This window comes from Phallusia mammillata, chromosome 6, assembly GCF_965637545.1.
Source record: "Phallusia mammillata chromosome 6, kaPhaMamm4.hap1.1, whole genome shotgun sequence".
Classification (NCBI taxonomy): domain Eukaryota; kingdom Metazoa; phylum Chordata; class Ascidiacea; order Phlebobranchia; family Ascidiidae; genus Phallusia; species Phallusia mammillata.
Genome location: NC_137257.1, coordinates 17,469,125 through 17,492,788, shown reverse-complemented (window position 1 = coordinate 17,492,788; position 23,664 = coordinate 17,469,125). Strand labels below are relative to the sequence as shown.

The 23,664-nt window shown below is 38.3% G+C and overlaps 1 protein-coding gene across 2 annotated transcripts in view; it reads left to right on the top strand.

Moving 5' to 3' along the window:
- LOC145233811 (uncharacterized) overlaps window positions 1-23,354 on the top strand; it is a 30,559-nt gene extending 7,205 nt beyond the window's left edge. Inside the window, exons 2-11 of one of the 2 annotated variants that reach the window (XM_080098600.1) lie at window positions 5,001-5,166; window positions 5,846-6,043; window positions 8,792-8,877; window positions 9,446-9,694; window positions 13,538-13,758; window positions 17,029-17,167; window positions 17,574-18,257; window positions 20,942-21,136; window positions 21,489-21,566; window positions 21,893-23,354. In XM_080098600.1, the coding sequence (XP_079954726.1) occupies window positions 5,001-5,166; window positions 5,846-6,043; window positions 8,792-8,877; window positions 9,446-9,694; window positions 13,538-13,758; window positions 17,029-17,167; window positions 17,574-18,257; window positions 20,942-21,136; window positions 21,489-21,566; window positions 21,893-22,017 (2,141 nt within the window). In that variant the 3' untranslated portion in view covers window positions 22,018-23,354. The remainder of the gene's footprint in view (window positions 1-5,000; window positions 5,167-5,845; window positions 6,044-8,791; window positions 8,878-9,445; window positions 9,695-13,537; window positions 13,759-17,028; window positions 17,168-17,573; window positions 18,258-20,941; window positions 21,137-21,488; window positions 21,567-21,892) is intronic. The other variant, XM_080098601.1, reaches the window with a different exon arrangement.
- Window positions 23,355-23,664: the final 310 nt, after the last annotated feature.

Below are 23,664 nucleotides of genomic sequence, written 5' to 3'. Positions count from 1 at the left end.
GTGAGACGCAGGTGTGATTGCCACTCCGCCCTTTTGCTAAGAAAACATGTTTGTTCAGACTTCATAATACGTTCCCTGCCATTCCGGTGAACGTTTTCTTACGCTGCTTAGGACACCAGTCCCCTATGAAACCCCATAGCCAGTCAAATTTTGGTACCTTGCAATATAAGTATGGTTTCTATGTTGCTTAAGATAGAGAATGTGTTATATTTCTGTAACTTGTGCAGTCTCTGCGCAAAAGTAAAATCCAGTAAATAGTGTAAATTATTTACCCCAATGACCCACTATGCTCACACAGTGGTAGCTTGTATGTATGTCCAGATATACAGGAATGATTTAAGGCCTAAAGAGCTCAATTTCTAATGAGTAGACCGTTCAAGTGTCGGTTAAACTACAAACAACCTGAAAACTCCCACTGGAAATTGTATGCATTTGTAGACAACTGGATGTTGTCGTAGCTAACAATTTTAATGTGTTTTACTTTGAACAATCTGTGTACTTGAGATTTCTACGAGAAGATTTGCTACAAAGCAATCAGGGAAAACAGCAAAAATTTTCGCGCGCTCTTGCTTGTGATTGTAGTCGGCCAGAAAGTGGAACGCCGTTGTTGCTCCAAGACCCACTTGTGACGCCCCTTACTACTGCGTAAGTTTTTAATGGACGATGAGCTCATACTAAGTTAGATATGACTTGCAGATTTCTATGACCAGTAGGAAAATGAGTTTTTGCGTTTTTGTTAGTTGTCTGCTTTCAACTGCTTTAAACGTCTGACATTAGTCGGTTATTCCAGTGGTCGGTAAGGAGTTCGTTACTGGGCCATATAATGTCTCGGGTTAAATGCTCTGAAGCGTTTTTGTAACAGTTCTTGTGTATGGCCGTGTTGCCAAGTCAAAATATACGACTTATAAATATGAGCTGTCATAAATTTTCATTGCTAAACATTTGCTGTTTTGAAAACCGGTCCGCGATTAAAATTCGGTTTTGACGGTTTGAATGCAAAAAAAGTTGCCGCCCCCTGGGTTATTCTACATAAATCTTTATTTTGCGGTAATTTTAAAACACTTATTAAACACTTTTTGATAAGATTTAACAGAAGAACCATAAGGTATTGTAAAGTTTTATTTGAATTTCAAGGAAATACCACGTTTGCCGTTGAATAACACGGTAACAATCGCCCTATCTCAACCTTTAATTTCGCATCCACACGAAATCTTGCTAAGTCCAATTAACGCCGCCAAACATACCGATCATGCTGTGACATCCCTAAAACAAGGTTTTTCGTCACCTTGTGGCCCAAACATTTCAAGAGGCGTTATATACCCTTATCCCTAACTTTTATCGCATTAAAGTGTTCCGTATTCAAGTGTGCACCCGAGTACATCAAAACTGGCCACAACACTTGATCATTTATCAAGAAAAGAGCCCAGATCTATAAGATGACCCGAAGGACGTACCTGTTGAGTGTGGTGGCATTTCAATACGGGGCAAGATAGGTGGCTTGTTTCATGCTCAATGGTCGTGACGAAGTACTCGGCTCTCGGAAACACTTTGGTTTTTTGGAAGAGGCTTTTGGGTCCTCCATTCGTGTGCCATCTTTACGTTAAGTCCCCCCGACGTTTAATGGGGGCGTGTCTTCTGTGCAGTTATTTTTTAGAGCACCGTAAGCTTTCCGTTTCATAAGCACACCTTACTTATACCAAGTCTGTTCATAACAGGCCTGTTGGTTTCGCAAACTGCTTTTTACTCCTGCAAAATTTTGTTTACATTTTATCAGAGACCACTTGATGGACCGATGTTTTGACCTTATCTGTCTGGTTGGCGAAATGCCGCTATTAATTAGATTAGTTATTGAATTGATTTACTGGGATTATCAGAGCGAGTCGGCAACCCAACAGTAGGGAGTCTTTGTCTTCGTTTACCCCCTAGAGACGTACAAATTAACGCCTTTCCGGGGACGTGCTTCAGATCTGTTTATTCTAACCGAAAATCATGTTTTCTACGTTAGAAGTATTTGAACTTCGTGAGGTTCAAAGTACGTGGCCTAATTGCAGCAAGTTATTTTTAACTTATCGCTGATTTTAAAATTTAAAGTTTGCCTTGCTTCTCTATATTCACGCAAACATTTCAAATGCTGCTAATTTATTTTATTGCCATTACAGTTTGTAGGTAGAGAAAAAAGTACTTTGGATTCTGTGTATATTCCATAAAACCAGCACCCTTTCATAACGCCAAAACGAACATGGTGCAAAATCATGTCAAGCTCAAAATTTGATAGCAAACCGCTATTGAAATACATCAAAACGTCGGCATATCAAATTAGCGCGCGGTCGGCGTTTCGGCAGCGTCCGTAGTGGGACGATCCCAGTCAAACAAAGCAGCAATGGCTGCGCGTGGTCTTGTTAATTCAATGGAACAAGTCAAATGCATCGGCACGGAAAGTTCAGTTCTCGGTGATCAATTTAGATCCTTTCTAGTGTTGAGCTGATGAACGACCCAACACCTCTTAACGCGTGTCCCATGTTATATAGACACAACCATGTCCACGTTAAGGTGCAAATACGCGTGCCTAATCTCAAGCTGGATAAGCGATGGTGACATTGGTCGACTTGCATTACGTTTTCGAGGTTGGGTGTTTACTCTGAAGAAGTTTAAAACTTGTAATTTAAATAAATTAATGTTTGGTGTCTTCTTCTAATTTTATTTCTCTGTTACCGCCTAAATTAGAAAACAACCTAATCTAACTTTTAAATCAAATTTCAACGGCATTTAATTATGCGTAAACGGAGTTTTTGTTTTTTAGAATATTTTTTAGAGCCTTGTACATGGTTTATTATTTTTTGTCTGTCCAAAACGTGTTTTAGAATCACAATATAGCATCTAATAGGCATAGGAAAAGCTCGCTACTGTCAAAGCGCACATTTAATTTAAAACGATTTTTTTTTCATGGTTGATATACCAACAAAGCGCGTTTGAAAATCGCTTCTATCTGGGACCACTTGCGCGCCAAAAATCCAAGTTCCCAATTTCGCTACCCTGTCAATACCCACACTTGGCGTATTGTTTTGGCCCTATGGCTACATGCTGATGACTTAGATGGTTTGGTTGAGGAGTTAGATACATGCAACACGCGACCAGCTAGGTGGAAAGGCAAAGACAACAGCCTTGTATAGTCGAATGCCCGTGCCCGTCCAGGTATAAACGCGAAGTCGTAGTAGCGTGTAGCGTAAAAGGGCCGCGTGTACAGCTCAGTAGGCAACTCTCGCTTACAAATGGGCGCCTTTGGCAACAGCTTACACGCTGTGTGAATTCATTCTGTCATGGCTGTCTTGTTTTTGAACCTGGCTTAGTTTTGTTTCGTCAAATTAAATTGAGCATTGCTGAACGCACGGGCGCCTTTCGAGCCTTTCGTGTGCGATCATCTGGTTCTGCCCTCGGGTTCGACAGCGTGGGAGAGTCTTTGCACTGAACCTTGACAAGAGCTTTGTTCAGGTTGTAGGAACGACTGGGCGCTGATTTGAAATTTATTTGACAAATTTTCTGTGTGTTGGAATAAAATTTTGCGTTTAAACGCGATTTTTGAAGCCATGAAATTACTAAAAAGCACGTGAAATTTCTTGACATATCAAAATTAGGAAACAATTGTTTTCGACAAAATATATCGATCACAATTTTTTTGATGTTTCTCTTAAATTTTGTTGCATTTATTTGCAACCTACAAATAAATTATTTTCGTTGTTAAAGTGAACCATAATTCATCATCATAAAACAATTCAAAGATTTCCAAGGGAAAACAAATTTAAATTAAGTTTTTTCGTTGTAAAAAAATATTTTATGTTAATACATTTTCAAGCAACGCTGGTGTTAACACTTGCAAGCAAGGCAGCGTTTCTTTTGGTTTCCTACTTTTTATTTCGCATACTGAACTAATAGGCAAAGGCGGCCGCCATTTTGTTTTTGCTCATAACTTGCATCAAAAATTTGAAATGAGGTAGAATACCCGTGTCAAATTTTTTTTTCGATGAAATTTCAAATCATAATTGGAATAAAAAATACCTTTTAGTTGATGAATTCGTGAACATAAAGAAAAATGTGCTTTAGTGAATGAAATAACGGAATTTCAAGCATTCATTACATAAAAATGAAGGAGTGTGTTGTCAATTATAAACAAAAACGACTGTTTCGAGAAACATTCAAAGCCCAAATAGAAAAAAAAAACACTTACCATTTTGTTAAAGCAAACGGCTCTTCATATTTATTTCAAACAAACATATGGTTTAAGAGCAATTTTATGACATATTTTATGTGTAAGCAAAAATTGTGGTTTTGTTAGCAATGTTGATGAAATCAATTTCCTTGGCAGACAGTCTAATCTAGTTTCCATAGTTTCTGACCGCGGGGCTTATAAACACCTAACCCCCGACACTCAGCTTGCTGGCACGTCGCGTTTCGACCCCAAATTGCCCGGGTTTACCTGTGCTTGTCGAACAATGGTTGCTTTGTGTCTGCAAGTCACGTGAGAGATAGTTTCGCTGAGCCCAAGAACAGTGTTTTTGTGACAACACGCCATGTCTCGTTTCTGTGTCTTACACTACGCTAAGGCATTTTTGTAATCCATAAAAATGCAGAGGGGGTATTTTGCAGTGTTACGAAATGAATGTGTTCATTTTTTTCGCATTGTATTGTTTTGTTACCTGGTCAACACAATATCGGGTCTTGCGTTTTGGTGGTACTGTGTGTTAAAACCTACCGCCTAAAGCACATTTTCTCCTCTTTTTTTCCATTTATTATTCCACAAACCTGTTTTAGTTCAATAGATTGATCACCATTCTTATCATAAACTTATGTTTTTCGTACACAATGATGTCAATTAATTTGTATGTGACATACTTTTGAATTTTCTCTGTATTGTCTTGTTAAATAAATTGGATTCGATATGGTTCAACCAATAACTGTTTCAAAATTAAGCCAATAGTTTGAAAATTCTTTTTCGTTTTCGGCAGGACACGGTGGTATAAATCAACTGGGTGGAGTGTACGTCAACGGGCGACCCCTGCCAGACCAGATTCGTCAGCAAATTGTCGACCAAGCACATCACGGTGTACGGCCCTGTGACATTGCTCGCCAACTCAGGGTTTCTCATGGGTGTGTCAGCAAAATTCTGGCCAGGTATGAACTTTTAATTATTAGTTTGAAAATTTATGGTGAAGGTTAAAAGTAATTGAATATATGCGTTTTTTGTGCCTACTATAGGATAACGTCTCACTATTATGTAGTTTTATCAAAATAGTTTCCTATTATTTAGAGCAGTGGTCGGCAACCGCCGAGTTTGTTACCGGGCCTGTATAATTTTTCATGTTAAATTTTTTAAATCCCGGGGATGATACACTAATTTAGGCATTTTCGTTGCTCAATATTTGTAGTTTTTGAAGGCCGGTCCGCGATAAAATTTTAATTTCAAAAACGGTCCGCAGTTGTAAAAAGGTTGCCGACCCCTGATTTAGAGTACTAATTTTGAAAGTGGCGTTCCTGCAGTGATATCCGTATTTAAAGCGTTGTTCAATAATTTTGGAGATGTTACATGTACGTTAATGCTACGGGGGTAAAAACCTTTAAATGTCTCGCTTTGGTTTTAGCCCCAATAAATGGCTGGATGCTTTTCTTAACAAAAATGCTTTTGCGGATAAGTCACAAGTCGATTTAACCTTGCCAACCACAGATAAATATAACTTGCTCAAAGTTATGATTTTTTTCAAGTTTTAACTCTACAAACATTACGCTGCAACTTTTAAAGTAGCTATAAGTTTGAGAACTGCTGTTACCCAACATGGCATGCTTTTTGCTTCAGGTATTACGAGACTGGAAGCATTCGGCCTGGAGTGATTGGTGGTAGCAAACCGAAAGTAGCTACTCCCAAAGTGGTTGAGAAGATTTGTGAATACAAGCGACAGAACCCGACCATGTTTGCTTGGGAAATCAGAGACCGCTTGCTTGGAGAGCAGATTTGTGACCAAGATAATGTGCCCAGTGTGAGCTCCATCAACAGGTAAAAAGGACTGCAAAATATTTGTCATGTATCTGCCCTAATTTACGTTAAATATACGTGTAACAGTTTAGCAAAATGCCGGTTGCTCCAAACGTTTACTTTTTTACCTGAAATTCATACGAAATCTTTTAGTCAGCGGTATTTTGCAATTGGTCACAATCATATTTTCAGCACATATTTGGTTAGGGGTTGTACATTATATCTGTTTTTACCTAAAAACCTGCAAAAAATTATCAGTAAGCTTGATTATAGTTTTGTTTACCAAATAAATCTTTTTTTCAACAGAAAACAACATGAATTTTATGCAAAAAGGTCATATTAGCAGTTTTTTTTAAATTTTGACTGGGACACTAATTGCTTTCAATATATTGGTAAAACTCGCGTTACTACACACTGTTCCGACAAGTTTTAAACTAGTTGAATAAAACAAGCACTACAATTGTTTTGGATAACGAATCATTTGTAAAACTTCAGGAAACCTTCCTTAAACATTTACCGGAACAAAAAACACATTGCATCATATTTTTTCCAATTCAAGGGAAAATTTGATACCTTTATATCGGGGTGACGCCAATTCGGCGACTGTTCTCTAAACATTCCCAAATTTACGGATTTAAAATGCCACGAACTTTAAATAAAGTCTGAATCAAGCACTTTTAGGCTTATTCTTTTTCACTGTAGTTCAGTAATCGTTCGGGAAATCCTTAACTCTAACAAACGGGTGCCGAAAGATTTAACATAGTGACTGTTCATAAACAAATTATTTTCGGCCTAACTATACTGACAACCTCAAAGACTTGTTAATTCGGGTAATTCGTGTTTTCTGTCAGGGAAGACTTATACGGGTAAATTTTAAGGGAAGTTAAGGGAAAATAAGTAAGAGTTAGCGCTGGACGAAGGGGCTTTTCTGGTTCATTTGTGTTTAGTTGTATGGGTTGATTTAGACCAGGGGCCGGCAACATTTTAGTCGACCCATGACAATTTATTTTTTGGAGATCATTAATCACATTTTTATGCCTCTCAGCTTTTGTAAAATGTTTTCGTATCCCTTGTCTACAATAACTTATAAATAATTACAGTAATAAATAATTAAGATGTAATCGATAACAACCTAATAGACGAATAACTGATTAACTGCATTAATTTTCAGCACTGTTACATTCAACTTTTACTGAACTTTTGCCAATAAATCCCAACACCGGTATAGTTTAACATTATATCTTATACCCCCTACTTTGGTGCTTCGTCCCCTGAAGGTTACATGTACCCCAGGATAAGAGGCCCTGGATTAGAGAGAAAATATATTTTTAACAGTCATACGTACAGTGAACATAAAACTACAACAAAATTCCATCCTATTTAATGTTCAAAACTTGGATCAGCCATTTTTTACAAAGTTTAAACGAAAAACCTTTAGGGCGCTATAATAAGTCTATTACCATGATAAAAAAAAATTGCCAGCAAGGGTTTTGTAAAATTTTGTAACTCCATAAATGTTCGAGCCTCTCGTGCGAGGTCTAACAGCCGCAAGTAATCTCAGGTATTAGATGAACTGTGGTGACTTGTTCGACCACCCAGGTTACTTCGTGTCGTGGATTGGAATTAATGTCGAACGTCTGACTGCTCGGCGTTCGCTTTTTGCCTTAATCTCGACGATTTGTCGAAATTACCGTTCCCAAAAATTTGAAGACTTTGGTTTGACTTAAGGCACATGTTAGAGGTTTTGTCCTATAGGTGTTTGATATTTGTTAGTCATTAGCACTTAAAATAGTAGCACTTAAAAACATTAGCACTTAAAATAGTATTCATATGGTTACGTAACCATTGCGTCTTAAACATAATTACGTAATCGTAATTACGTGCATCTTACGTTTTTGCGTCTGCCTAAAAACACAAGCCCCTAAACTGTTAGTTTTACAATTTAACTGTAACTATACAATAACGAAATCATCAGATGGGTAAAATTAGCTCCATTTACCTTGGGAGAAACGAAAACTCTTTTGAATAGTCAGAAATATCTGCTTAATATTTTTGGACAGCGAATAGTTAAGTCATGCGTAAGGTGTTTCCTTGAAACCGTGGATGAATACCAATCGAGTCAGATAACTCGAACTGTGATACACCTCCGCGACCGCTTACCTGTTGCAACTCAGCCCACACACATCCGAAATAATCCAAGCAGCGCACGGAATATTTACGTTAACATTAAGAAGGGTCCCTTAGCACGCAAGATTTCTACTTTGTGAGCTGAATAGACAAAGACTTTTTTTCCCACCAATTTCACCTATAACGTTTCGGATTATTGTTTGCAGTTAGTCAAGTGTTTCAATAGCATCACGGCATTAATTTGAAATCCAATGTTATGCGGTCACCATAGAATAAATGCTATTTTTTAAAACGTGTGTGCTTGGTTCAATCAGAATTAAGGTTGTACGTTAGTTGTGTACACAAACGGGAAAAATATACTTCTGACGTTAATATTTAATGTAGTTACTGAATGTTGTGTACAAGCACATTGTTTGACGCAAAAACATTAACCGAAAGTTAAATTTAACACATTAACAGTTTACTTGGCATTTTTCGTTGGTAACAGGCTTCACAAGGGGTTAAAAAACGGTGTCGAACATTGAAACGTTGACCTTTGCGCGTTCCGGTCTGTTGCATGTGGTACCCTACTGTTTGAAAACGTGGCACAGCATGGATCGTTGTGTAGACCACAGGAATTACCAGATTAATTTGTATTTTCAGGATCGTGCGCAATAAAGCGGCGGAAAATGCCAAGAACCACCATCACTTGGCCCACGTGGCCGCCGGAATGGGACAAACATCGCTTGGTAGGGAACATTTAAATTAGGTTTAACGAGTGTTTTTGCATTGGTGAAAAAGTTGACGTGTTTTATGATGATGCATGATGCTAATGTTGTACATGGAACTGGATTAACTAATATTAGAGGCTGTACTAGTATGGCATTCGGATTTTTGTCCACATTTTGTTTGACATATCCTTGGTTTTGTTATTTGGATGCCCATACCTTTGTATTGTTTTTAATGTTAGTGTGCGGTAAACAACTGGTATGCTACCCATTTAAAGATTTTGTGCCTCATTAAGCTTATCATACTATTATGCGCCACTTTTTTTATCATCCTATTATGCGCCACGCACTTTTTCGTATTCCTCAATTTTTTTTATAAACCGCGCAAAGATTTATGCTCTTTGCTTTCAGATGCTCTAGCGTTAAAAATGTGTATTAATTTCAACGTGATCTTAAAGTTCAGCACTTTTGCCGAACAACAAGTTTTTGCTGATAGCGTTACAATATCAGCGAATCATAGCACGCCAGGCCTATACTGAAGGCGTTATAGTTCATATCCATTAACCCTATATACTTTTACAATACATAGGTATGAGTTCTAGTTGTGTGCCCTCTTCCATGATGGTCGAACACGACGTTCGTAACTCATATACCATCAATGGACTTTTGGGTCTCCAAGCAACCAACTCACTTCCTCCCCCACCCCCTCTACATGCTGTTACATCATCAGAGGTCGTCCCTCACCCCTCCATGTACTACAAGCACCCCCACACAAGTCCCACCGGAAATCCTGCCGCTCCTCCGCCGCACGGGATGCAAATGTATCCTCACCAACACGGTAAGAAGAGATTCTCTCTATTTTTTTTACATAGGTAGGGATTTTGACAAAAACAATAAGTAGGAAACAAATCACTATAGGCTTTTAGTTTTCTTTCAAATGTATACATTGGAGAGTTTGTTCGTTTTTTTTGTCAAAACTGATGGTCCTACTCATAACTTTTCGTTATTTGCGATAAGCATACATCAATTACATTCAATTCTACATACCCAGCGCCAGTATGGCAAATCAGCATTTTTAAGCATATTTCTAAAACCAGAAAACCCAAAGTATTTCCAACTTTTTTACGTATAGCACTGTCTTTGTCTGTAGCCTTTTGATCAGCGTTTTTGGGGTTCATTAAAGCTGTTGAACATCAATTACTGCTTGTAGAGTTAGTGGAAAGTAAACATAACATATCAGCAAGCCACGAAAATCGCTCTCTAATTTCTGCTTGTCAGGTGTTGACTTATAGAGTTTAGACGTTCTTTCGCTGCGCAAATAACGAGCTTTAAGTTTTTATCCGCTTTTTCAATAATAAAGAGCTATACTTTTTTTCTCGTTTTTTTTGTTAATAACGAGCTATAAGTTTTTTTCGTTTTTAAACCAAATGGAAGCCAGTTTTAAGACTATGCACTATACTTTACACAGGGGTCTAATAGTTTTGGGTCATAATGCAACTATCACCATATATTTTTGAGATTGAATTCGAAATGAAAAGACAATCCAATTGCCTCATCGAATACATTAACGTTGCAAATTAATTTTAAATTGAATTTTGTTATATTGCGTTAGGAACTGTTGAACAAATTCTCATCACATAAATGGGCGTTAAAACATGTCAATTAACAGAAACTGAGTGGGATAATCATTTGCTGGATAAATAAATGTCGTCTGATCAGTAACTTTCTCCTAACCAAAAACGAGAAATTATATTTGTTCTACTTTTTGCAAAGTACAAGATAACTTTAATCCCATTCATAAAACGAGATCTTTTGTACTACCTAGTGTTTTCACACACACGTCGAAAGCCTACTCACTAATTCCAAAGGGATTAGTGAGTTTAGCACACAGTTTCAATTAATCGTAAAACTATTCGATAAAAGTGACGAATTCGACAAAAAGACAATTGACACCTCCCAGTGGATGGGAAAAGGTAGCAACCCACGCTAAAAACGCGTCGTCAAAATGGTCCCGAAACCGCCTTTGGGAGCGGAGAAATTAGCCCGAAGTGGTTACACTGTAAACACTAGCCATTGTGGGATTAGAATTCAGCCGTTAAAAGTGACCCGATTGTCGGCCGTACAGTCTATAACGGCAACAGCGTCGTGCCCACGTTTTGTGTCGACCATATACATTGACTCACCGGTGCAGTGGTGAATACCTTCTGTGAAATAAGAGGTACTGAAAATCGCTTAAAATTGCGTCATATGATCATGTAACGACCAGCGGAGAAACTGGGTCGCTGTTTTTCAGTGCCCTCGGGTTACTTTCATCAGGCGGCAATTTCCCGACCCCGCAGTGGGTAATTGGCGACAATTGGGGCCTGCTTGTTGGCGGGTACGGGTTACAGAGAGTGACAACGTGAAATTACGGTCGTGATGCGAAGATAAATTTGACTGAAAATGCAAAAGTCTTTCCCGCGGTCGCACGGTTAAACCCCGCAGTTTAAAGGTATATTGAACTAGCCGTCTTATTATGAAACTGTTGAAGTCTGTAAACCCAGATTGCCTCTCTTTAAACGATCCATAATTTCAAAGAATTTGCACTGTTTTATTTGAACTGTCCTTGTTTCAACTGCGTTTAATGTGCAAAGATCGCTTAAAGAACATGCCCTACGTATATTTAAATTCAGTATATGTATTAGCAATGTTTCCACAATAACGCGTCAAAAATAGTCAGTTATATCCGACAAAATCAGTGAAAAATCACAAGTTATTTGTCTAGTAACCGACGTTATAGAGTTGTCAACCAATACAAAGCTCAAAAATGCGTGGCTCTCATAAAGGTCCCAAAAGTGCTATGGGAGACACGTGTGGCAAAATGTACCAGAGTTATTTCGGGCTATGTTGGGAGTGGCAGTGTGTTCGTTTAAATTTAAACTATCCAGTGATCTGTAACTATTGAAGGGTTGCGTAGAGTAATGCGTCCGATTTTGATTTACACAAGTTTTGTGGCATAAATATTTGAGTTTTTCTTATCTAGTAATTGTGGGTGACATTTCCTAAAGCAATATTTGTAGGCTTCAATATAGGTAATCATAAAGTCAAAATGAGATCGTCATAGTTTAGGAAGTTTGTATCCTGCCCTGTGGGGCACTTTTTGCAAATTAAACACACACGTTTAAGTTTCTGTTGGAGGATTTGCGTCAACGCACCAATCCTTTTTAGTTGTTGTTGTTGACAAGGTAAAGCAACGCTAAAAAAAGAAATTAATTCGCAAAATAAATATGATTGCTAAGAGATAACATATAAGACCACAGTGGATCTCTAGTTTTGCCATGCTTATTACGTACTAAAACTAACACTCTGCAAAAACTGCACACTTTTGAGGTACAGAGGGTAAAAGGCAGTTCTATATTGACTGATTCAACAACACAAACTGTTTGCGAACTCAGTTCAAGCGTGAGAAGGTGTTTGTTTGCCACCAGTTTCAGTTTGTCATCAAAACTGTACTTTTCCTGACTATTCCGATGGGTTATCTCATATTCCTGATGAGATAACCCAAGTTGTTGACTCGAAGCAACCTTGACCGCAGTAATAACCGCATTTAAGCTTGGTGAAACAAGTTTTGTTGCATTTCACATCAGTCCTAGATCCTGCCGCTCCCGTTTTACTGAATTCGGAAAGTTTACAGATGTTATCGGGTTATTGATGGTCATAACTTATTGTGCGGCTTTAATGGGACCGGACCGGTTATAATAAATAAAGCGTGGTATATGGAAACTATATGGTTTATTATGGGTCCCCTTCCCTGAAGGGGCATATCGCTTTAGTCTGTATTTTTGTTCTTTTTGTCTAACGCTGGTTTGTTTCATCTGTTTGGTCAAGAAAGAGTGCTTCAAAGTTTTTAAAACTTACACACATGAAAGTAAGTTACCCGAAGTTGACCTTCCTACAGTTTGACCCTATAGGTAACCCAGCGGTTCACACCCAGGCTCCCCAAAACACGAAAATTTAAAAACAGCTATTATTGCTTTATAGTACATGACCCAGAGTACGTTGTTACCCTTTTGTTTTGTTGTACTCATAATTTTTTGGTTATGTACAAGTGAAATTTATAACTTGGCGCTTAAGGGAATTTCATCACCTGATAAAACAATTTGTCTAGAACAGGGCTTCTCAAACTGTGGGTCGCGACCCAAATTGGGGTTGCGGAATATAATTTTGGGGTCGCGAAACATTATGCGTTATGACATTGCCACAATACATGGTATACGTGCATAAATTTATTGTTTAAACATCATTCACGTGCCTATTAGGCTATACCCATCAAGAGGTCACGTAGAATTTTCTTTTCCAAAATGATGTCGCAGAGCAAAAAAGTTTGAGAAGCCCTGGTCTAGAACAATGCCTTGTCCTCATGATATAATTACTTTCCGAAAATTGTTTTGCTAAACTGACATATTTCTTCATTATCGATAGCTATTTTTATTGTTTCTTTAATCATATATACTCCAGGAACAAAACCATAAAAGTAATTGCCGACTTCATAAAACGTTTCATACAACTTCTATGGCAATTCTGTTCTTACTCAATTATCATGATATTATGTTAACTGGGCCATGTTTACCGAGAAACTTCTAATTCTTTGCGAAGCATCCATATCCGGGTCGAATAAAACAAGCTACTGTTTTTCCACCAGAAAACGGATATCCTATGAGCCTGCCAGTTGACCTGAATCACCGGCCCACAGCGAGCAACGGTTACCCGGAAAGATACGCCCCAACTTCATCACCTATGTCCTCACAACACCACCAGAGCGGGACTGGCGGCGAACTACTCCAGCAGCAGCACACACAGCACACACTTCGACCTTTTGTGGAGCAACACGGAAAAGAACTGATCCCAGGAAGCGATGGAAAGGTGCGTTTAGATATATTGTTTACAAATAGAATTCTATTTGAATAAGATTTAAATTGACTATGCGTACTAAATAGGCGAATTAGTATTTCCTTTTTAAAAATGAAAAAAGAGTACACTGACGCTGATCGTCTGTCGCTCTTCTTGAGTATATATTGAATATTTGATAAGTGAAGACAGATATATCGGTCACCACCTTGTCACACAGGCTGATTCCTGTAGTCTGTTATGACATTTCACTTGCTACTAACTATCAAAGCCGTTGTTCCTCAACCGAAAACATCATAAGGTATTTTAAAGCGTAAAACAAGCAACATATAGCTTACAATTAGCATTATTGCCAAAAACGATTAACAATAACTCGTTGTAGACTCCGAAATTTCGGGTGCTAAATTAGTCAAAAACTCTAATTGAAATATAATATTCTTAACGTGCAGAAAAAACACATTTTAAGTTGCACATGTAACGGTAAACACAGCTGCTAAAAAAGAATAACAGCACCTGTTTCTAATAAGTCATCACGTCTTCCAAGTAACCAACAACAATAATAAGTTTGACCTTAATTTGTGCGTCGGAGCTCTTACGAATAATCTCACGAACCCCTATAATTACCCGTCAGTCGTATCACAAGTGGGGGTGCAAAATTACCCTCAATGACGTCAAGACGTTGATATTTCGAACGCCGAACGTAGTTGCAAAACAATCATTCTAAATTTTGCTTTTGCAAAATTACGGTAAAACGAAATGATAATTTTTTTGAAATTATGTTTCATAATTTTTATTTTTAAGTGTTAAAATCGGTTTGTTACTGAGGTAATTGTATCATATTAATTGAGTTTCGCTACAACACAGTTTACAGTTTACTGCAAAACTTAAGCTTGATCCTACCCTTTGTGACAGTTAATCCCCTTGTCTCAAGAAATTCAATAGTTCCAAAAATAACAGGACCAGAAAACACAGAAACTATTCACCCATTTAACCATACCCTTGCCTTCTGCTTACACCCTACAGTACAACTCATTAAATGCAAGAAAAGATATCAATATTGTCGACTGTGTTTTGTTGATACAGTAACTGATAGGGTCGAAACCATGGCGTGCCACAGGGTATCATATTTGGACCAGGTCCTGTTGACTGTACCAAGGCTAGCGGTATCATCCAAGCCGAGTTTGAGAGTCCAGGTGCATGTGGGGAAACATAGCGCGCACTGCACATGTAATTTCGTCGCCTTGTTGGTTCTGGTGTTGTGAGGGTAAATACTAAACACCGGTTGATGTCGGGTGATATACAATCCTCATTGGGAAATTTTCAATGCCAGTGAAAATCAAAGCATCCATTTATTAGTTTTAACTGGCCAAAGCAGTTTCTTGTTTGAGTTTCTGATCAGCTTTAAATTAGACTTAACTGCACTTTTGCAACGCTTCGTTGGCGTTGAGACAAACCCTTTGCGCAGCAAGGCTGTTGACATTGTACATAGTGCCAAGCCCTGCCCCAAAGGCCCCGCAAGCGTTGTACAAAACCTACAACAGGCGTTTGAGTAACCCATGCGCTGTAGTAGTGCCGCTACTACTGGTAAGAACTGCATGAGGCTTAAGCTTTCAGCTTAGGGCCATGATCCCGCAAGCCTTCTGTGATTCTATAGATAGAACCAATTATCCAGTCCATTCCAAAAAACTTTTAAACGGTGAAAATTTCCATGTTTGCATTCAGGTTTTAAGTCAGGATTCTCAAATTCCTATGGGGTCTCTGTAAGTAAATGTTTTCTCTAAAATAGAAAATTACCACAAGAACGATTTACCGAATTTTACAATGATCAGGATGATCAACATCGTTTTATATCTTTATTTACAAGCGAAAGCTATTAAACAAAAGCGTGTAGTTTATTGCCACAATCTATATGTAAGCACGATCATTACAGAAAATTGGCCTGTGGTTTAAAATCTTTATTTGCCTTTGTGTTCCATTGGTGCAGATCAGAGGATTTGAAACCTTGTCAATTGTTACCAAAGGGCTTTTACATCGACTTTAGCGCCTTAAAGTTTGAATCCCTTTGTTACTGGGCGTGAAGCCAACTGCTGTACACCTCTGTGGCCCTTATTTTACCAATGTAGAGGAATGGAATGCATCCTTAGACCGAAACCGACGGGTATTATTCCCAGAACCTTACCAGCATTTCCCACTATGTTATTACCGCCTCAACAGGCTTTAGCGCAAACCAAGCTGGGTTACAATAAGAGCAGCTCTCTGGGTAGGGGGTGAGGGCTCGAAAATGTGCCCTTAATGACCATCCAAAGGCTTCCCGGGGCCCACATTGAGCCCGTTCGGGCCTTTCATCATCCGGGCACCGACTCCGCCAGCCCCGCTTGTTCGTGGACAATTTTAGTGAGTACCCAACCGTAACGATTTAATACCATCAACAGTGTTAAGCCCATTGGCTACAAGACTTCGTGTAGGAGTATTAAGACTGGTTTGACGCGCAGCAAAGAAAAAGCGTTCGAAACCTAACAGATTTTTGACATTTTTGGTTTTTGATTGTATGGTAAATGAATAAACCGATTTGATCTTTAGTTTTCGAATTGGTCATGCAATTTGAATGGTTCCCCCTTTTTCTTGTTTACCGTGCTATTTTCTAAACGTTTGGTTAGAATATTCAGTGCAAAATATATTAACACATAACCTTCAAAACTGTCGAAATTATAATGCAAGTTGCAACAACACGAACTACCACGTTACAAACACGAATGTCAGAAATGGCATGATTGAAGCAACACACACCTCCATTGTTGAACGTAGGCTTCACTAAATTAGAGTTAAAAATAATGACATACAAGCAAAAATCAAAAAAATGTTAAAAATTAATCTTTTTTTAAATTCGTAAATTTTTTTATTGATGACATACAACAGTGGTTCTCAAACTGTGGCACGCGTACCACTAGTGGTACGCCAGGACTTTTCAGGTGGTACGCGAGCAGCTTTCTATCATACCTAATTTAAGTCTGATCTAAAATTGCAACTCAACTGACCCAATTACTCAGTCCTGGTTTGGGCGAAACTCGTGTCTTGTACAGTCTTTTGAAATTACGAAATATGATAGACTATGTTGGTCTATCCATTCAAACAGGGTTTAGGAGGTGGTACGCAGCGATAAAGAAATTTGTCAGGTGGTACGCGGTCCGTATAAGATTGAGAATTACTGACATACAATGTTTCACTTTATTCTTTCGATTAAAAAACGACTGCTTTACATTGCATAATAAGTGTAACTTTGTTCAGGTACACTCCATGCCGAACGGTGAATATGGCGGCTACGCTGCACACTGCATTGTGCGATCAGCATCTGGATCGCCCGGAGTTATCGGCGGCAATATGGTGGCGCCACGCCCGGGGAGCGCAGCTTCAAACTACCCTGCAGGTAAATTCGGTCGTTGATTTTTCTGTGGTTAAAATTGCATGTTTAAATCATTGATTCAACTTTGGCCCCTTTATATATCATGCATGCCATTTTTGTTTTTCAACAAGAAAAATTAGCATTTCTTTGTTTAAAATACCTTTCAAAATAAAATAAAAATGTTAAAATACTTGTAAATATTATGAAAATATTAACTTTCACCGATACGAAGAGTCTGTAAACTTATATAAGCAAAAAATTATCACTCTAAAATGTTACTTTGACCAAATCAATTTTTGCATTGTGTCATGTTGCATGCTTTGAAGCCATCAGTTATTGTCGTATATGTTCGTTTGTAACGTGTTTTTTGTTTATGTTGTCCATTTTACCCACACCCAATCACCTTTTATACACACAAATACGTACACAGCTAGAGAACATGACGACAAAATTAACGTAAAAGAGGAATTAGACACCTCTAAGCAGTCTAGCATCGCGCCTAAGGGCAAAGCTTCGCCAAGACATCTACAACCTGGCTCCCAATACCGTAGCAGAGAAAGTTCCCCAGTTGCAAATTCACCCCACAGCGTTCAGCTGACGACTCTGCAACCCGCTAAACCTAAGGCGCCGTCTAGCGGGTCACACCAATCGTCTCCAATTTACCCGTCGACTGAGAGTGGCAACCAAATGGCTGCAAGTGTATGTACAGAAAACCCCATGTCACATGGAAGTCAGTACAAAAACACGTCCAAAAGTGATACACCTATTCCACCTGCAAATTTTCAAATACCCCAAGTCAAACTGACAGAAGCAGTACCCCGTCCAAGCGTTTACCCCGAATACCCCACTGAGCACCCCTACCCACCCCCAAGCACCGGTCACGCATCCTACTACCCCCCAAACGCCCCGCCCAGGTCATTTACCCAACAAACAGGAGACACAAACCCCCATCATTTACCCTTGCCCCCAGTGCCTTCATTTTTGCACGGTTCATCCCATCAAGCATTCAACAGTCATCATCATTACGTCATGCCCACATCATCGACAAGTCATTACGTCATGCCGACGTCATCGGCGAGTCATTATTCACCGACACATACGCCGAGAACGGCAGGTATGATTCGGGACCGCATGAATTTCTTTGGCATGTGTTGTATTCATGTTTGCTCCTGCATGGCAGAATGGAGCATTATGTTCTGTTTCGCAGAGACTTCGTAAAAAGTCATTGTTAGGAATGTGAATTATAAAAACTGTAATACATAAATCTTAGTGATCCAACGCGTGCTCGTTGCAGACACTAAACTGAAAGCTTTCAGTACACTTAAATCTGTTCTTGGTTGCAACTTAAGATGCCGATCATCGGCGAAATTGATGTTTATGTATTACATTGTATGACGAAAAACACAGACTAATTTAAGTGCACTGAAAGCTTCAGTTTAGAATGATTTTGAATTATCTTTTTTTATGTTTGAACGATTTATAAAACTAAATTTGACGACTTGACCATACCATACAAATTATGTAAAATGTGTTTTAAACGGTCATCACTAAATAACCTTCACTGATTAAGAAATACTTCAACACATCTCGCGTAATCCCCCAAAACTTGGCTTTTAAACTATGACCCGTTTTCGCCTCCTTGCACATCGTTTAATTCCATTTTCACAACGTTTCAAGGGTAGGCGAACAAATCCAAGGGTTAAGCCTACAAAAACCCCTTAAGACCTAGTTCTAATTAATGTTTGTTGCAAAACACATGTATCGATGCAAAACCTGCGACCGCAGAATTCTCCACCAGGTGCAGCAAACAGCTATGCACCTGCTCAGAGATAAAGCCTTTAGTTATTTCTTCTGTGGTTTAGTACAGGTGGATTTTGATGGCTAAATACTTTAAGATAGAGTCTATTAAATTAGGCTGAACACGGATTAGTTGCATGCAGCTGTTCATGCAAAATTTTCGTACAAATATTTGTTCTTCCCATGCGTGCTTTGATCAGATAAAACCGGGTGCGAAATGGGGGCTATAACTGGCCCTCTTTCAATTTTGAACGCCTTTCTTCGCTTTACTGTCTAACTTTGATTTGTGCACGTATTGGTGAAAGCAGTGGTTTAAACATGTTCGATATGTACACGTTATCGATAGGCACTTGAAGTTGTACACCGTAACTTTTCACCACGGTGTACCTTGGTCCTAGAGGTTTATCAAATGGGCCCCTAAAAACTGAGTTTGCATATGTAAATATATTTAGGCCTTTTCTACATTCTTACTTAGCATTTATAGCAACTTTGGGGAATAACTTTGTCGAAAAAAAGGATTAAACCTCAATAAAAGTGCTATATAAGTTTAAATATAGCATAAAAAACAGTTACAACATGAAAAAAACTAATACACGAGTTGTTTTTAATTAATCGGTAATTACATTTTTTTGATAAAATTTAGTGTGTTTCAAATGCAAATGTTTGTGTGTTGATTTTCATGGTTAATTTCAGCCTTCCACACTTTTCCAAGGATACGTTAACTCAACAACAAAGTTTGTTCATGCAGCGCCTCAAAATTGGTAGTTTTTCAATCAGCGCATCATTTTCAACGCAACCAATTACTTGTTACGGTAACACGTCGAACTAACCACCCGGCAAAACGGTTCACCAAAAAATGCCTTACAAAACAGCTGCGCACGATTTTCAGCATGACTAAGCACCCAAACCCCAACTTGCAATTACAAACAACATTCTGCCCACTGTTTCCTGGTTACGAACTCGTTCGGGGACCAGGGGAAACTCAATTTGTTGCCTTGGTTTCTAACTTCCTGTTCTGGCAGGAGGTATTTCCTCCCGTTGGCTTTTTGTTGTTTACTCGGCTCGAGGTATGATTTCCGTTTTACCCAACCCCGGATTTGACTCTCGGTCAATTTAATCATGAAGTTTGGGCACGTTTCGTTAACATTGCATGAATCACTTAAAAAGTTTGGCAATATTTACAAATCCTGTACAGAATCGTTTTTTTTTAGGAAGTCCTTATGTAGTTCATTATTATTCACATTCTGCCACATTTGCTGTGTATAATTGCTTTCATCACACAAACTTTCAGAACATTTTATTTTATTACACAAAGGCACCCTATCCCATAGATATTTGTGTAAGCAGCCTTGAACTTTCGGGTCAAACATGAACTTCAAATAGATGTTTGGGTTGTGGATTCGAATAAAGAACCCACTTACAACTCTACTGGTCTTTCAGGAAACGTACCCCGTTTTTTAAGTTTATAATATTGACCATGAAGTTTTTTACCGGAAACTAATGGGCATGGAAGTAGATGAATACTTCATTTTGCAAAAATATAAATTAGCTTTAATTACAAAGACCCTAAAATAGTTTTTTGGCAGCTGTGATTTCTCGAGACCCCTTCTCATTATACCCGGCGCAAGCATTTGGTTAACATTCTGCCTGATGAAGTTTACCGAAAATTCAATTAACGGGTTTCACGATGGCATGGGTTGAACCCCAAATCTGTTAGTTCCGTTTGCGGCCAATTTTGTTGTCATATACACACGTTCCAATGCACACAAAACACGTACAGGCAAATACGTTGTTTTTGATATGTGTCTTATGTTAGGGTTTGTTTGAAACATAAGTAGCCGTTTCCGCCTCCTCAATTCCAAGTTAAACCGCAACAAACCGGTTTGATCTGGTTTGTTGGTTCGTTTCGATCAAAATATCTGTCGAACCCAGTTCATAAAAACACTTCCAATGTACTTTTCTGTTCTATGTAAACCAATCAACTGATTCATTTTTTCTTAGGAGATACTTGTGAAACGAACGGCAGTCCCGGATGTAGTTCGCTCGGTTCGAGCTCCATGTCACCTAGCAACAACACAACATATCAGATGCCACTGCCAACTGGAAGTTACGCTTCCAATATCCACCAGAGAGCTGCGTCTCAATCTCCTAGCATCGTTTTCACACAAAATCACCAAACTTTTGGCACTAATGCAGGTAAGGTAAATAATTGATAAAATAGAGACAAACTTGGCGCACAAAACAGCTCTTTCTAGTGTTTGTCCACTTACCACCAAAATTGCTAAGGAGCGGCGATATTTTTTTCCGTAAAATTAAGATGATTAAAAATGCGCCGCTGCATTCAGTGTGCATGTGTTAGCCATTTTAGAGCACAGATACACGGACAATTTCGTGTTTTGAAGTTTTTTTCCTCCACGAACTTTTAAAGGCAATTTTTTGGTTTAAATAAAATTGTTTGAAACAGTGTATTCGGAGGCTTAGTGGTTTTTTTGTTTGTTTTTTTCTTGAAAAATTTGAGGTTAGTTTTCACTTTTTATTCTTTTTGTAGATTATTCTCATCAGTCCAACATGTGTCAATCCTACATAACATACAGTGATGCTTGGCGCAAAGAGCAATCATCGACCGGTATGTAACCTATTTATTTGTTTTTTTAAAAGCTAGACAACTGTTGCAACTGGGTAAACTCCAGGCCTTCGACGAAGCTTTATAAGAGAGAGTCAATTAAACGTTTGAAAAATACCGGAAAAAAAGTTAAAAAGTTAAGTGGATGGATGTAAAAAACACTGATCGTAAAAATGCCTGCAAAAGAACTAATCTTTTCAACCTTTTTAAAACATACGATTTAAAATGTTAGGCGTTTTCCACACATAGAATGACTCCTAACCGTTAGATGCCTATTGAGTTCAGGTCCTAACTGTTACTGCACTTTTTAAAACTTGCATTTCTTTTAGACCCTACAGCCCCAGAAGCTGAACCACACAACGGCCTCTCCGTCGAAAAGAACGAAATTGTTAATTTGCGAATGCGGACAAAGGACCACTCGTCGGCCCCAGTGGGTCTTATTAGCGCACAGTGACGTCAAAACTTCCTTATCCGACGTCATTGCGCAATGAAGATCCCTTCTGTTGAAACAGACAAAAAAATTCAAATATTACAAAGCAAACAATGTGAAGCTCAAGATCGGCCTAAAATCGGCCTTTGATAAATAGACTAAATCTGTGACGTCACTGCCCTAAATGGCGTCATAGCATACTGAATACGTCACTAAGAGTGACTTATAGTAATTTTAAAAAAAGTTGTCCAAGCCATTGACCCTAGATGGCGACAGAGACATGTTAACTTTCAAACAATACCAATGTTTTGATTGTTTTACCAATGTAGTATATTTTTGTTGTTGTTTGTTACATTGTCGAATCGAAATCTTATTGTTTCTGTTGATGTGTCAATACGAGTCAGAATACTGTCATTTGCAGATATATCTTCACTAAATCTAAACACTCTTCATTTAATGCCAGTTTCGGTGATTTTATTTGTGCCCCATATTTCTTCACGAACTTTGCAGTATAAATTTTTGATTCGTAACCGAATTCTTCATTGCTTTTCGTGTCATGTGTTACGCTATGTTGTACATTTGATTGTGTGTTGTTGCTGTTTTTTTTCATTTTTTATCTTTTTTGCCACCGATCTGTCTTCAATCTAAACGTAGATGATTCTGAACATATTATTTTGTAATTGTGTTGAAATTTTGTTTTTGTAGTGTATGTCGTTGTGTGGTATTTTCAACTAATTGATTGGTTGTCACGAGCGTTCAACGTCTGCTTGTGAAGCAAGTTCTTAATTTAGTTTTAGAATTTTACAATCTTCTTCGCCCAGCCATTTGAAAATTTGTCCAAAAATAAAATACTTAAATGCGTCACCCTCAACATAAAATAAAAGATACAATTTGTTGCCTAATATGTTATGTTTTGCGAAAAAGGATTATATTTGTGAATTCCCTGCTATCCGATATCTGCATTTGTGTTTTACAACTTTTTTTTATCCTGCCAACGTTTTTAACTTTTGCTCGCAATTGTCTTCATTTACAATGCAAAAGACACTGCCAAATTTAGCATTAAACCACAAGCCATTAAAATTGGACGCATTTCAATTTGTAGGAACATCTGCTGCTATTTCAATTAACTTTAGATTAAACATTGTCGTACAGAAACTTTAATTTTCCTGTACAGAGCCATTTATGTTCTTGTGCAGTTGCAACGAAATTATTTTTTGTCGTTTCATAGAAATCGTATGTATTCACACCGATCGGACTTCGCTTTATGTGTAAGCTTTACCTCTATTGTGTGAGCGGCAAGTGTGGTTCATGTGTATTGATTACCAAAACCGAATTAATGAAACACGAGACTTGTTAGGACACTTTGTGTGCTGTCCTTTACAGTAGCCAAACCTTGCTGAATAAGATTTCCAAAGTGTATGCTTTATAGTCAGGCAGTAGTTAAGTCGTAAAGGTGAGTATTGTCCATTACAAGCAGTTTACAGTGTTATCACCAAGCTAAACTGACTTAGTTGGTACTGACACGTAATAACGCTTTGTGCACAAATTAGGCAAGTTATAACTTAGCTACTGATAAAACAACATTTAACAGATATTCGAATGTAAGCTTTTAATAAAGTCAAATACTGGAGTAAAATTCCATCATGGCCTTCTTGGGTTAAAGTTTGGGAA